Here is a 14,834-nt window from a genome sequence, read left to right as displayed (position 1 = left end):
GGATTATAACCTGTTCCTGCTCATTGAAACAGCCCACCCCCTGTTTCTTTCAATAAAAAAAAGAGCAGGGGAAAGTTTATGTGTACTAAAAAATCAGGGATTGTCAATATTATAATTTATGATGTAAACAGTTAATGACTGAAGTCTGCTGACCGTAAAATAAGTCCCGTTTATTTTTGTTTGAATTTTTAGTTTAATCACAAATGGTCCTGATAAGATTACTGATTACTGTTTGGTGGAAATCTTAATGGCATTTACAAGGTACAATTTTGTACCAACAAAGCTTGCACGCATGTTCTTTATGTACGGCCTTGTGTCGTGATTTTGTGTTTGCATTAGTTGCAGATCCGAATGATGTGGTTTGACGATTTGTCCCTTTGTTAAATGAAAAATTGAAAATTGTAGATTAAATTTATAAGTGTTATTCTCAAAATCTCTTAAAATGATGTGATTATTTTCTAATAAAGTATAGTTTATATAATATATTAGATTTTTAAAATTAAACTATTTATATTTGTTATTTAAAAAGTATTTTAAAAAATTTATTTTGCAAGGAAAGATAATGCATTCAATTAGTATTATTATATAATGTGAGATATTTTGTAATAATGTAATATGTGGTTGGAATTTATTTTTAGTACCCTTTTCAAATAATTCATCATCTATATTTTTTAAATTATCTAAAGATGAAGCAGATATAAGTGAGTGTCACTTATAATAGAAAGAAAAAAAAAATGCAAGGTAATAACATTAGAAAAATGTAATTTTATTAAACCTCTACCAATATTAGAGGATGCTGCAAATTAGCATTAGTAACAAGAAGTATAGAAGACCACACCGAGTCAAAAAAGGAGGGCTGCAAGTTGAATAAAGGTGGTGTTTAGGGCTGTTTTCATAGCTCATATCTCAATTTTGTTAACTCATTACTCAAAATAAGTGGGCTCCACGTAACCAAATGTTGTTTGGCAATATTTCCTCTCCCGATTTCCTTAAACTCATTCCCCACTTTTTTGAGTTAAAGAGTCACAGAACCGAGTAAAGAGAGGAAAACTTGTTTTCAAACCCACAAAACTGAGTTTGGTTGGCAAAGTTGTAAATGCCCTCACACTGCTGGGCCCCACGACAGTGACTGGTCACATCACCTCATCAGCATCCACTCGGTCACATGCACATGCACTCCATCTCAACCAACACTCTTCACTCTCTCATTAGACCACCTAAAGCTAAAGCAAGTCAGCCCATGAGTCCCACAAAAAGTTGAGTTTTTAGGCAAGAAACTGAACTGGGTTTAAGTTCCCAAACAATGGTGAGAGTGTTTTGGAGATTTTTAAGTTATGAGAAATGAGTAATAGGGTAATAAGTGATGAGTGATGCGATTTGAGTGATAAATTACCTATCATTGAGCAATGCAAACGATTCAAAATTAACATTGATTCAGGAAAAAAGGATTCATACTTCACCCTCGTCCACAAAGCTCGTCCAAAAAAGTTAGATTTGCACCAAGAAGACGAAGGATGCTGCTAACAGGTATGTTAACAAAAAATTACATGTAATACAATCATTTCAAGTATATATGGATATGCTTGTATAAATTCATATAACTATATATAAAGAACAAAATTAAATGAAGAACAAGTTTATTTTTTGATGAACATATATGAGTGAAAATTTATTCAGACTAACAAAGATAATACAATCAGTTCAGCAAGTTCATACAAACAAGCAGTGAATTAGACTGTAAGCAAACACTCTGGCATAATTATTAATTTGATATCTGAGATGACAAAAATCCTTATAATTATATAATTTAGCTCAAACAGACTGAATAGATAGATAGAAATAATACTCCTACTAATTATACTACCATTTGGGGAGTGATTTGTCTGCCTCGAGATATTTATTTTTCAAATTTTTGTTAATGCTTGTGGGTGTTAATTGTTCTTTCTTCGAGCACCTAGCTATTTTTCAAAGTATGTAGGGTTCTCCAAGTCCAAGCACCTGCCACAAGATATCATTAATTTTTTTTATTTTTAGAGTTTCAACCTATGCTATCCGCTCCTAATAATAGTTAAGACACCAATCGATTTCCGCTCCTAATAATAGTTAAGACACCAATCGATTTTTTGTATAGGTGGGAATTAAATCTCAGATTTCTTATTCAACCATCAAAAATTTTACCAATTGAACACGATATTATTAAAACTTTAATGAAACACAATTATATATATTCGTATTAGAAAACTTCAATTATTTCAGTAAAAATTTTGTACCGTTTCAGTATTTGATTACCTTGATGATGAGGCATATGCTAATCTTGCCAACATATAGTAATTTTGTTTTCGTTTAAATTCTGGTGACAGTCTTTAACAGTTGGGTTTTCTTGGAGACACGAAAGCTTATTCAAGTGTTCCCAGGGCCTGTGCGGAAATTATGGGATAATTGGGAGTTACGAGTTTTGGTTCTTGTCAGTCTCACCATGCAGCTATCTCTTCTTCACTTGGGAAGTCGTAGAAGATACAGTGCTAAAACTTGGATCAGGATGGTCCTCTGGTTGTCGTACCTAAGTGCTGATTCAGTGGCAACTGTTGCACTTGGTGTCATCCTCAATGATCAAGGAAATTCTCGTGATTGCAACGATTCCCAGTTACAAAATGAGCTCACGGCATTCTGGGCATCGTTTCTATTGCTGCACCTTGGTGACCGGGACACAATTACAGCTTATGCAGTACAAGACAATGAGTTGTGGTTAAGGCACTTACTTGGACTAGTTGTTCAATTCGGAGTGGCACTCTACATCTTTCTCATGTCTTGGAAGGCCAACTGGCTGTCTTTTCTTACTATTCTGATGTTTCTTCGTGGGTTTATCAAGTTTGCCGAAAGGGCATGGGTCATGCGATTAGCAAATTATGATCCGAGCTTTATGAGGCCAGGGCGGCGACATAAAGTTCTTGATAAAATCACAGATAAACTCAAGGTTAAGAAGCATTTAGTTATGCGTCGGCTACGTGCATGTCGTGATGTCAACTGTACTGGAGAGGACATACAAAAAGATGCATTTCGGCTGTTTAAAATTTATAGATGTCTCTTCCTGAATCAGAAGGTCATCATTTCTTATCAGCTTCTTTTTCACAATAGCTCCATTTTTCTTGATTCCGAAGCTGCCTGGAAGACGATTGAAGTTGAACTTGGATTTGCTTATGATGTATTCTACACCAAGGCTCCTTTTTTTTTCACGGCTTGGGGTTTCATCTTCCGTTCCTTATCGTTTACGTCCATCCTTTTTGTGTTTGTGCTTTTCCTTTTAAAAGAAAGGCACAAGCACCTACAGACAGATTTGATTATCACTTACTTATTATTGGTTGGAGCTATTCTTATAGAGATATATGCTTTCATTTTACTAAGTAACTCCGATTGGCCTTGGCCAGATTTTGAGTTAATGAAACACCTTCAGCCACTATTTGCTCCCATAAGAAACTGTTGTGCAAAACTGACTAGTAAACAAAGGTGGTCTAATTCAATGGCTCAACTCAATCTGCTTAGCTTGTGCCTCAAAGATAAGTTTGATCAGGTTGGCCATGGTACCCCAAAACCCTTTGCTAACTTGAGAGAGTTGGTCTTCAATCAAATGTTGCTAAAAATAAATGGAGAACTGGAGATCCTCTTGTATAGGACTCATAAGCAGGTCTCTCCTAAGTTGAAGGACTTGGTGTACAACACATTCCGGGAAAAATTAAGTTCCAACAGCAATGGGTTTTCCGAAGAGTATGACAATTACATAACAGATGGAATTGGAAATGTAGAAATTTACGAAAGGATTATGATCTAGCACATTGCCACAGATCTCTGCCTTTACACAGATAGTGATGTGAACGAACCTAACAATAAATTACGCCGAGAAGTGAGCAAGGATATTTCAGATTATATGATGTATATTCTTGTGATGTGTCCTTTTGTATTATCAACAGGAAATGCAATAGTCAGTTTTGAGAACACTTGCGAATCCATTAAGAATTTTCTTCAAGCCAAAAAGCTCCTGAGACCGCGTACAGCCAATGCTTGGGCAATGTTGATCTCAGAATTTGAAGCTTCAAGCGATAACGAAAAAATTTACTTATTGGCAGACTCTCTGTGTCCTTTAGCATTTCAAGTTGCAAGAACACTGAATCAAATGGATGAAAAGTGGGAGATATTGAGTAAGTTTTGGGTGGAGAACCTAGCTTATGTTGCAACTCTTTGTCAAGGAAAAAATCATGCTCAACAACTCAGAAAAGGTGGGGAGTTTCTTACGCATGTCTGGCTTTTGATAGAGCAATTCAATCTCGCAGAAAGTTTTCAAAGGTCACGAACAAGACCACTAGAGGAAGACGACATGGCAGGATAGGAGACTTGGGATTTATTTGTGTGTTGAAGTTATCATCACCATATGGAACTGCAAATTTAAGTTGACATGTCCTTAATTCTTTTTCCTTCTCTCTTGATATGTAAAGTTCCAATACATTTGGGTTCTAGGTGATTTCAATTTGTTTCTTATCCTTTTCCACCAATGTTTTGTTGTAGTATGTACACATTGTAGATTAATATAACTTTTATTGATATTTAACATCACAAATATGATGTATCTTTCGGCACATACAATCCCCACTAGTTTAAAAGTTATTCAAACTTTATACTGGAAGGACAGTACATTCATCAGGATTCAATCATTCAAAAGGCAAGCCACAAATTAAGTAGATTGTTGGTTTTAAGTTGTGGCAATTGCTCTATTTAACAAATGGGGATTATCCCAAATGTTTTTGACAGTGCAGATCCTCCTTTTACCTAATCAAAGCAAGGATCCATGTTCCCTGAATATGCCTAGGGGACTGATCCTAGGCGTTTGAGACGCCTAGTACTGATGAAAGAATGAAGATCCTGGACTTGGTTACCTAAAGAGTCAATTAGGCTCTATATATTCTTTCATCCTCATTTATTCCATGCACATATGACACATCCACATTTAAAATATAAAAATGGATGTGAAAAAATAGACCTAAAAAAGTGGATGTGAGAAAATAAAAACCCATTGAATTATGCATGGTCAAGTAAATAAAAGAGTTCTGTAGATTATTATTTTGCTTAATATATCAGGTGATAAGGACTAAAGTTGGCCTACATTTGGGGGGCACAACAGTATTAAGCAATGGTATCTCCCAAGCATCAAGCATTAGATCACCTGTTCTCAACTCAAAGCTGGGTAGTAACCCGTCCTATGCATGGAGAAGCATATTCAATAGCCTGGAGGTAATTAGGAAAGGAACCAGGTGGAGGGTAGGCAATGGAAGATTAATTCACATATGAAAATGTAAGTGGCTCCCCCCTCCTTCAACTTACAAGGTAATTACACCCCCTCAACCTTTTGAAGATTTCCCAATGGTTTCATCTCTAATAGACATTGAGAATAGAAGATGGAATGCTGAGTTAATTAGATCTCTGTTTCTCCCCTTCGACGCGAATACAATCCTGAATATCCCATTGAGCTACAACTTACCTAAGGGCAAAGTAATTTGGATTGGTAATAGAAAGGGTGAGTTTACTGTTAGGAGTGCATATTACATCACCCTTAAAGTGATCGAATCTGATGAGGTGGGTGAAAGCTCTTATGGTGACCCTAGAATCCCATTGTGGGGAAAAATGTGGCTTCTAAAAATTCCAGCAAAAATTTGGATTTTTTCTTGGAGGGCTTGTATGAATGCTCTCCCAACAAAGCTGAACTTGAACAGAAAGGGGATTGACACAACTGTCTCATGTCCTATCTGTGACCAGGAGGCGGAAACCATAATGGATGCTCTAATTACTTGTGATTCAGCTAGACAGGTTTGGGATAGGTGGGTGGAATGTCCAGTGAACCTCAGTTCTGCTCATCTAGATGTTTCTGATATAGCTTTAAAAATATTGGCAGATGGCACTTCTAAGGATCTTGAAACTTTCTTTGTTACTTCCTGGTCTCTCTGGTATAGCAGAAACCAAGTAGTCTTTGAAACAAATAACCAAACCCCAAACCAAGTTTGGAATTTTGCTAGAAGAATTACTCAGGATTACAAGGAGGCATCTAATTTATTCTCTTGTGGTAAGGCTGCCGTGGAACAAAAATGGAGACCCCCTCCCCTGGGATGTTTAAGGTCAATGTGGATGGAGCTACGTCAGGTGACGGCAATCCATCCAGCATTGAGGTGATTATTAAAGACAACAGAGGTGAAACCATCGCTGCTTTACGTATGCCACTCAATGGTCAGTACCCAAGCCTAGAGACTGAAGTCATCGCTCTAGAGAAGGGAGTTCTTTTAGCTAAAGAAATGGAGCTCCAGCAGATCATGTTAGAAACTGATGCACTCACAGTGGTCCAAAGCCTGTTAATTGGTAACAAAGAGGGAGACTTGGAACATCTTCTTCAAGGGATCAGTGACACCTTGAATCCTTTTAGCAGTTGGCAGATTAAGCACCTGAAAAGGGACTGCAACAGGGTTGCTCACGAGCTAGCACAACTGGCAAAATTTACTGGTACCAAGCAGGTCTGGAAGGGAGTTTCACCTCCTACGGTGCAACACCTGATCCAGCTAGAAAAAGTCTAATGTTTTTGGGTTTTTACATTCTTGTACTATGACCTTGTTGTCTTCCATTTTCAGTTGAATGAAAGCAGATTTTTCAATATTAAAAAAAAAAAACATTAGATCACCATTACTTTTTGGCACAAGAAAAAATGAACCGCAGGTATGGTTAACATTCAATAAAATGGGATAATCATGGTCAAAACCCAAACCCCCATAAAAGAAGATAAGATACAATATGACTCTTGAAGCCACTTGCGGGTTTCCGCTAGTAGGGTTAAGCATTTAACAAAACCTATGCATCAAGGATTGTGACATTTGATGGCAGAACATAGAAGACAGATGAGATAATTGAAGATAGCTTCTAACTATTTCCTTTATTTTAGTATTGCGTAAAGAATAATAATTACAGAATAAAACAATAACATAAGACAACAGATATTTACACTAATCCACTGCTTTCATCGTCACAAGACCTTGTAAACAGGAGGGCTGATCCATTCACCCCACGAAGTACTAGCAGCCTGGAGTCCACATATGTTCCACATACAAGCTTTGACAGATCAAACATTTCGGGTGGGAGTTGTGTCCGGATTTCCTGAACTGCGTTTTTTGCAGTATCAATATTTTGATTCAATGGCTCACCAAGATTCATTGTCACCTCAATGTCACCTGAAGCAAGTTTTGCAGCCGGTAGGCTTGATGGGAACTCTTTAAAAGGGATTGCTTTCCTCCATTTTCTACCTGATAATTTCCTAGCTAGAGAACCTTGAATATTTGATGGACCCATAGTAAACCTTCCTGTGGTCTTTTCTTCCTCAAGATACAGCCGTCTCCCGGCTGTTAATCTGAATAATGAATTCACTTCCAATTTCCCACTTATACCAGTCTTATCATGGGGCCAATCCTTACCAATCATGATTTTAAATCCAATTTCTGAAGTGAATGAAAGGTTTGTGTTTAACTTTGATGCTCTTGACACAGCCAAACGCACGTCACCAATGAGGACTCGAGCATTTGGCTCGCGAAGGGTCAACCCTATGTGCCTCCCAGTACAATATAATAAGCGCCATTTTCCAGGCAGCAACTCCAGCCAATTCTTCATGTTCAGAATTATGCGTAAATTAGCATAAGTCCAAAAAGCTAAACCAACGACTGAGTATTCATATGTGATACAACAAACTTTTCCCCAACGATACAGACTGTCGAATTCCAGGGGAACGAGAATGGTCCAAATACAGAAAAACGATGTTTTGGTTTCATTACACCAATTGACCATTTACATGAGGCTAATCTAACACACTAGATCAGAGTGATGTATATATTCTGACTACAAACCAGATAGTTGAATCAACCAAATCTTGGGGCACAAGCTCTTCACAATACAAAGAACATACTAAAAGTTTGCTGAAAATGGATGCATATATTTACAAGCATGGATTTCAATATTAAAAAACAAAAAACAAAAACAGCTCACTTAAAATGCAGAGACTGCCATCTTTTTAATGTCATAAGAGCAAATCAGTTGAAAACATGTCTTCATATTAAGTCAAACAGAAAACTTTGAACATGCAAGTGGAGATCAACCAACAAAACAAATTAATAATAATGAAGTTGAAAACATTTGCTAGCCATGTAGCTATATTATAAAGGGGGTTAGAAATCAGGATTTGAAACATATCTCCATCCTGGGAATATTAAATGTTAATTAATCTTAGAAAGCTTGATGCCTAAACCAAATTTCAGTTTTAAAGAGCATCAGGTGATAAGGGCTAATGTTGGCCTACATTTGGGGGGCACAACAGTATTAAGCAATGGTATCTACCAAGCATCAAACATTAGATCACCATTACCTATTTGGATGTTGTAAAAGAAACAATCCAACATTGGTATTATCAATATTTTGATCCAATGAAGAGCTATTAAGTGGTATGATATTAGTAAAAGCTACAACAGACATAACTAGAACCTACCCCACGTGTGCTGAGAGTGAGTGTGTGTTTGGGAAGAATATAGATAATTACCTTTGGCTTTGAGTTAGGATTCAGCATTTCCATCAACTCGATGAAGTGGGCAAGCCTACTACGCTAAAACATGAAAGATAAGAAGTTCAGTGCAACTTCTACATTCTCAAATTTCTGCATTAATAAATTATATTTGAGTCCCAGATATCTAGTAGTCTGAATTGAAAAAATTGAACACAAATACAGATGGAAACATAGTATGCATATAACTATCCTTGCATATAATATTTTATAATGTACTAGCAGTGTACCTATTCAATGCACAGTTTAAATAAAAATTATGTGTAAAACAAAAGCACAGTGTAAGACCAAGTGTTTACTAAAACAAAATGTTATGGTAAATAATTAAATTTATTTAAAATAGATAATAAAATTTCTTAAAACTTTTGGTAATAGAATTTTAGTTGAAGAAGTAGTTTAAACTTTTTGAAACTTTTGTCAATTAGTGAATCATATGGTGAAATCAGATTGTACAACATGTAACATTTATGTTAAGCCATAAGGTGTGGCCCAATAAAAAAATTATAGCAGATACAACAAGCATTCATCCCAAATTTTGAAACAAATGATACAACAACCCTTCATCCATGGAAAGTGTTTTGACATAACCAACAAAATAACAACAATGTGAACCTATTCACCATGGAGGTATTGACAATATGAAAGAGAACAAAAATCAGGAAATTGGATTCAGAAAGTAACCATATACCTGAGGTTGGCCATAAATATATTCCTCTGTAATTCGTACTGCAGTAGAACCCAGACCCCATCTGATAATATCCATGGATGGGACTACCCGCCATCTTGGACCACAAAGAAATGGGTGTCTAAGAGCATCTAAACAACTGAAAAGCAGATCAGAAGGATTGTTAAGAATGGCATCATTTCTCTCAATCAAGATGCAATATCTAATTAAATGCGGTTTAATGTAACTATATATGAACGGCATCAATTCATGTACATGATATCTTTATAAAATCTGATTAAATCTGATTTATTTCCTAACATGTAACTATAACTATATATGAACTGCATCATATCTAATTAAATCTGATTTCCTTCCTAACATGATATTTTTATCTCAAATGTAACAATTATACCTTACTCTTTTGGAAGGTTTGGTTGCAAGCAATAAGGATAAAAGGTTCCAACCTGCACCCCAATTCCTATCCAGTATCTGCAAATGACAACAAATCAAAAGATTTCCATATGAAGAAGGGAAAGGTACACTGAAAGTGGAAATAACTTGCGTTGAAGGAACAAATACTTGGAGTCCAGAATTTCCCGATGGAGAATTCCTACTAAGGAACTGTAGAAGAAATTCACGCAAGCATGAAGGATCATTTCCCTGAAATAGCATGTAAATGAGAAATTTAGTATTATGATAAAAGTTATTTACTAGAATCTTGAGCTAAACAATTATACTAATGAGTTTTGTTTCAAACTTAATCATAATACGGTTAATGTGGCTTTAAGCAAGGAGTGTAAAGAAAAGGGGGCAAGGGGGAACAATACTTGCTAGTTCATTGAGAGATGTTAAAGAAATGTTAGAGAATTAACAGAGGAAAGTTTTGAGATAAGTAGTCAAAATGATACAGCCCATGTATTAGGGCCAAATAAAAGATGCCAAATTTAAGATAGAGAGTCCAATTATAACATATATGTGAAGGCCAGAGAAAAATTGACTAATGAGAGTTGAGGGATGAGGGACCTAATTCATTTACACACACCAGAAGAAGGAACATGAGATACCAGTTTCTCTCGTGGGAAGATGAAAATAATAACGGATATACATATACATATTAAAATATAACAATAACAAGGGCAACTTGTAAAAAACATATTACATCTAGTGTTGAACAAGAGCAACTTGCAGTGATGAACCATAAAACAAGCAAAATGGTTCATCTTACATACTAAATATTTTAATTCACTACAATTCTGAAGTCTTCCTACATGTGACAGATGACCTCGTATTACTGAAATGTGAAGATTTTTTACAGGATACATAATACATGTGCCCAAGATTTAGTTCTCCTTTGGATTATATGATTTAAAGGCTTGAATTTAAAAAGGAAATTTGTGCATGTTATACCTTCGTGAGAAACGATTTGAACTTCGTAAAGATAAAGGGATCCATAAGTTCCCGCAACACCATTTTTGCAATCATGAATCCAACACATCTTTGCATCATGTATGAAACAAAATAAGCATCAAGAAAATCTTCTGGTGACAAAAAAATTTACACCGTATTTTGCTTCCTCCTCACCATACCTCATGTCAAATGCAATCATCATTTGTCGCCTATCCAGGTTGTTGTCCAGAGTGCTACTATTCAGACCATTCTCGTAAAAGTCAGCAGCATTTCCTAGAATCCCTACCTGAAAAGCTAAAATTTTAGAGTAAACTATAAACGGAAAAAAACTGAACTAGCTGATATGAATGAAGTATACCAGAATCCAGCCTATCCCTAGTAATCCCAGATTGCAATACCTCTTGCATAAACTAATTCCCTCAACATCAGTAAGCTCAATTCATCATCAGCTACCATCAATCCCTCTCAGTCACTAAGTGAATGCTTATTCTATTAGATATTTGAAATAGTTGAGCATACATGTGGTGGCTGAACAAACTACTATCAAATTAATCAGTAAATCAATTATAAATTGCTGCAACACAAGAACTTCTAACCATAAAAAATGATAAGTTTTTATTTATCACATCATTGGAATGTCCCCAATCATGCATTTCATGAGCTTGCGTTTGTTTTATTATAAATTGATTTTTATATCAATAACCCTTTTGATTATCTACCATGGCGCTCCCAAAAAAACTCCTATCAAGTAGAAAACCAGATATAGCATTATTCTTGATGAACTTATGCGGGTGCAAATGTAACTCATATATATTTAGGACAAAATCACCGATGTGATAATGAAAGCCAAAAAAACTTATCATATTCTGAAAGCATAGATGAAAATCTGGTGCTTACTTTGATATGTCTATCCACTGGACTTATGTGCACATTCTCCAGCCTCAACTCTGTATGGGCAAGTCCATGGCTGTGCAAGTAATTCACCTGAGTTTTATAAACAACATAAATATTATAAATCCTCCGATTGTCAAAATCATATCTATGCATTGATGACTGCAAAAATAAAGCATACTCCAATCAAAAGATCCCTCATCAATATTCGAATAAGGCGCAATTGCCGACTAACTGCAGGCCCTCCAACTGTGTCATCACCCACCCTCCTGACACACTCTTCATCCAATGCAAGAGTAGCTTCTAGGGTTGGGAGCCAATCTGATTGTCGAAGCCAGTGTCTTAAGGAGAAACTACCATGATACTGCATTAATATTTATAAATAAAAAATGGTTAGTGTCTAAAGCACATTAATTATTCACTATACAAATTTGATAGTTCTACTTTTTTCTTTCTTTCTGGTAAGTAGTTATTTGATAATTCAGTCATTCTTGTTCAAACCATAAAAGCTCTTGGTTAGACCTCTCATGATCATGTGATGAAGTAAGTGGCAGTATAATAATCTATCATACATGGGAAGAACCTACCCCATGGACCAGGGTAAATGAAACACGACCACTACTTGTAGGCGAAGAAATGTAACCATGGACTTGCATTGAGTAAGAATGGTACATAATTCTACGGCGAACTAGCTTCTTCAGTACCTAAAAAAAAATCCAAAAAGTAAAAATAATTACATAAATCCAGAACCTTCAGGAACAACACAGAAATAACGATAAACAATCCACAAACCTCTATTGCTCTTTTTCCTCTGCGCTGAGCTTGAGCACTAGTAAGGCGTCGAAGCACAACTCTAGTGTTATTCAAAGGGCTGCGATTTCATAATACCTTATATCAAGATCAAATCTCTTTTGCAACATGACATCACCAAAACAAACAGGAACTAACCTATTAGTATCCTTCACAATTGCTTCAAATATTACCTCATCAGCCTACAGCAAAGCACAATCAAATTGCCCCAACCATTAATTTCATACTCATCCTAAGAAGAACACCCACAACTACACAAACAAATAACAAATTTTTAAAAATATTCATACCCGCCCTCCTAGGCCGACACTAACACAATCAAGAATTTTAAAATTGGATATCTTGAACCTCGTAACATGCTCCAATTCCTCCTCCACACTGTCCAACAACACAGTCTGAGCATTTTCTTCTGATCCCATCGAAGATACAGCTTTTCTAGCTGATGAGCACCGAACCCCCCAACATTGTCTTCGATTCAAATCAGAAGGCTTCCCAATGAAACGCATGGGACTTCGTCTGATCAGTCTTGTCGACAAATTACCACTCAAATACGCTGCTTCAACATTTTCCACACTTGGACTCAAACCAATTCCGCATAGCGCCATTGACCAGAGCTCTTAACATAAAATTAAAAAAAAAAAAAAAAACAACAAATTATACATAATGATCATATAATCAAATAAATTTCTGTAACTTTTCATTCAAGCTCCATTTCATTGTTTTGGTACCACAGATAATATTTATCAACTCAATTATATTTTTGTCCTATACTTTAATCAAGCTGAACTTAACTTTCTGATTTCCAACAAGCCACACAACAACAAAAAGAAAAACAGTAAAAGACTCGACAAAATCCTTCTTCTTTTTTTCTCTCTCTCTGTTCCTCAGTTTTCTTGGCAAACAAACAGAATTATACTCCATTTAGCCTCTAATCAATCACAGAAGACAGAGAATTATGCTTTTGGATTAAACTCGGTTGAGTTGGCTCCCAAGCGAGTGAGAAAAAAAAAGAAAAAAAGAGCCAAAACGCTGCGTTTTGTTGTTTCAGCTTACCAAAATTATATAACCATAACACACGCATATGATATATGAGACAATCAGCTCAAGCAAACGAAGCAACTAAATTAAGCGCAGCTGAAAAGAGAAAGTTAAGTAGAAAGGAAAAAAAAAAAAAAAAGTTTGTAAAAGTTTATTTCCATTTCCAGTGTTTTCTCGGGAACCAAACAGAAACAACGGAAAGATAGAGAAATAGTTAAAGTGAAAATTGAGGAACTTACCGGAATTAGAAAGAGGAGGGAGATTCTGAGGAGTGAGAAGTGAACAGAGATGAGAGAGAGAGAGAGAGGGAATGGTATTTACTATTTATAGAAAAAGGAAGGGAGGGGAAAATGTGGGAAGCGTGTGAGAGTTGCGTGGGGGAGGAAGGCAGAGACGCTTCGCCATGGGTTTTCCCGTTTTTTGTTTTTCGTATCGTACGTCCACGTCTGACTTCCTCGCTCTACCAACAAAATATCTAATACTCATTTCTGGTTGGATAGGAAGGAATTTCTCTCAAGTGTCATTTCGCCGGTATCGTACAGTGACTGTTGCCATCTCACCATTCTTATTTATGGTGAGTGGGAGAGATTTAGAATAAAATTAGCTTAATTTTAGTTATTTTTCCTCTACTCCCCTCCAGTCTCCTCCTTCCTCCTCCACCCAAGCAGGTCATTAAGGAAAAAATGTCAGAATTTTTTTTCAAAATAACACTTATTTTCAAACAATTTTGTTAGTTAGCATCAATTTCAAACTATTTAGGAAACTAACATTTCGAGTCCGACATACTTGAGGGTTTGGTACTGTTGTTTAAACGACCGTTTTCAGTATTTAAACAACATTACACGTATTTGCACACATTTTTTCACTACACGTATTTTCACAAAAGAACAACAACGTTATTATAAATCTCTTACCAAACGAGCCCTTGATTTTACTATAGCAACTCGAGCATCAAAGGCTCGATTTTCATAAAACTCGAGTCTTTAAGACTTGAGTTCCACAAAAGAAAAAAACAACGCAAGTATATGCTTCTGGTCTCTTCCTCTTCTTAGAACAACCAATTCTTCTAGTCTCTTCCTATTCTCAAAACAACCAAAGAAATATGAAAGAAGAGCAAAGAAACCCAGCAAGAAGAGCAAAGAAACCCAACAAGCAAAGATAAAGAAATCCAGCAAGCAAAGACAAAGAAATCCAACAACGCATGGTCAGAGCGGAGAGGAAGATCAACTTTGCTCAAGTACATCGGTTAGATCCTTCTTCTTCACTCCTTCTTCTTCACTCTATTCTTTACTCTGTTCTTGTGTTGTTGCCTTCTTCTTCACTCTTGTGTTGTTGCCTTCATCTACATGATGAACAAGGAAATCGAGTCTCTTAGGCTCAAGTTCTAAGAGC

At 36.1% G+C, this 14,834-nt stretch overlaps 4 protein-coding genes across 4 annotated transcripts; 3 read left to right on the top strand and 1 right to left on the bottom strand.

Moving 5' to 3' along the window:
• The first annotated feature begins 1,131 nt into the window (after window positions 1-1,131).
• LOC142619218 (uncharacterized) lies at window positions 1,132-4,606 on the top strand. The gene is made up of 2 exons (XM_075792288.1): window positions 1,132-1,527; window positions 2,361-4,606. The coding sequence occupies exons 1-2, from the start codon at window positions 1,515-1,517 to the stop codon at window positions 3,824-3,826; spliced, it is 1,479 nt and encodes a 492-aa protein (XP_075648403.1). The 5' UTR covers window positions 1,132-1,514; the 3' UTR covers window positions 3,827-4,606.
• LOC142620110 (uncharacterized) lies at window positions 3,926-4,381 on the top strand. The gene has a single exon (XM_075793535.1). The coding sequence runs from the start codon at window positions 3,926-3,928 to the stop codon at window positions 4,379-4,381; it is 456 nt and encodes a 151-aa protein (XP_075649650.1).
• An 803-nt stretch (window positions 4,607-5,409) lies between the features above and the next one.
• Window positions 5,410-6,608, top strand: LOC142620109 (uncharacterized). The gene is made up of 2 exons (XM_075793534.1): window positions 5,410-6,106; window positions 6,184-6,608. Exons 1-2 carry the CDS (start codon window positions 5,410-5,412, stop codon window positions 6,606-6,608), a joined length of 1,122 nt encoding a protein of 373 aa, XP_075649649.1.
• Window positions 6,609-6,932: 324 nt separating this feature from the next.
• Window positions 6,933-13,817, bottom strand: LOC142619672 (putative plastid-lipid-associated protein 14, chloroplastic). Its single transcript, XM_075792879.1, has 14 exons — window positions 13,682-13,817; window positions 12,695-13,020; window positions 12,543-12,586; window positions 12,387-12,465; window positions 12,182-12,298; window positions 11,776-11,958; window positions 11,601-11,687; window positions 10,883-10,989; window positions 10,704-10,791; window positions 9,876-9,956; window positions 9,709-9,785; window positions 9,318-9,453; window positions 8,609-8,671; window positions 6,933-7,683 (listed from the first exon to the last, which is right to left on the bottom strand). Exons 2-14 carry the CDS (start codon window positions 13,007-13,009, stop codon window positions 7,027-7,029), a joined length of 2,034 nt encoding a protein of 677 aa, XP_075648994.1. The 5' UTR covers window positions 13,010-13,020; window positions 13,682-13,817; the 3' UTR covers window positions 6,933-7,026.
• Between the last annotated feature and the right edge of the window lie 1,017 nt (window positions 13,818-14,834).

Source organism: Castanea sativa, chromosome 12, assembly GCF_040712315.1.
Source record: "Castanea sativa cultivar Marrone di Chiusa Pesio chromosome 12, ASM4071231v1".
NCBI lineage: Eukaryota > Viridiplantae > Streptophyta > Magnoliopsida > Fagales > Fagaceae > Castanea > Castanea sativa.
This window is presented reverse-complemented; position numbering and strand designations above follow the sequence as displayed.

Excerpts from the sequence above, each read along its gene's own strand:
- LOC142620110 (XM_075793535.1), top strand. The coding sequence starts at position 3,926 with ATGTATATTCTTGTGATGTGTCCTTTTGTATTATCAACAGGAAATGCA.
- LOC142620109 (XM_075793534.1), top strand. The coding sequence starts at position 5,410 with ATGGTTTCATCTCTAATAGACATTGAGAATAGAAGATGGAATGCTGAG. Across the intron at positions 6,107-6,183 it reads ATCTAATTTATTCTCTTGTG|GTGACGGCAATCCATCCAGC; the intron begins GTAAGGCTGCCG and ends GAGCTACGTCAG.
- LOC142619672 (XM_075792879.1), bottom strand. The coding sequence starts at position 13,009 with ATGGCGCTATGCGGAATTGGTTTGAGTCCAAGTGTGGAAAATGTTGAA. Across the intron at positions 12,466-12,542 it reads ATTGTGAAGGATACTAATAG|CCCTTTGAATAACACTAGAG; the intron begins GTTAGTTCCTGT and ends ATGAAATCGCAG. Across the intron at positions 9,786-9,875 it reads CGGGAAATTCTGGACTCCAA|ATACTGGATAGGAATTGGGG; the intron begins GTATTTGTTCCT and ends TGTCATTTGCAG.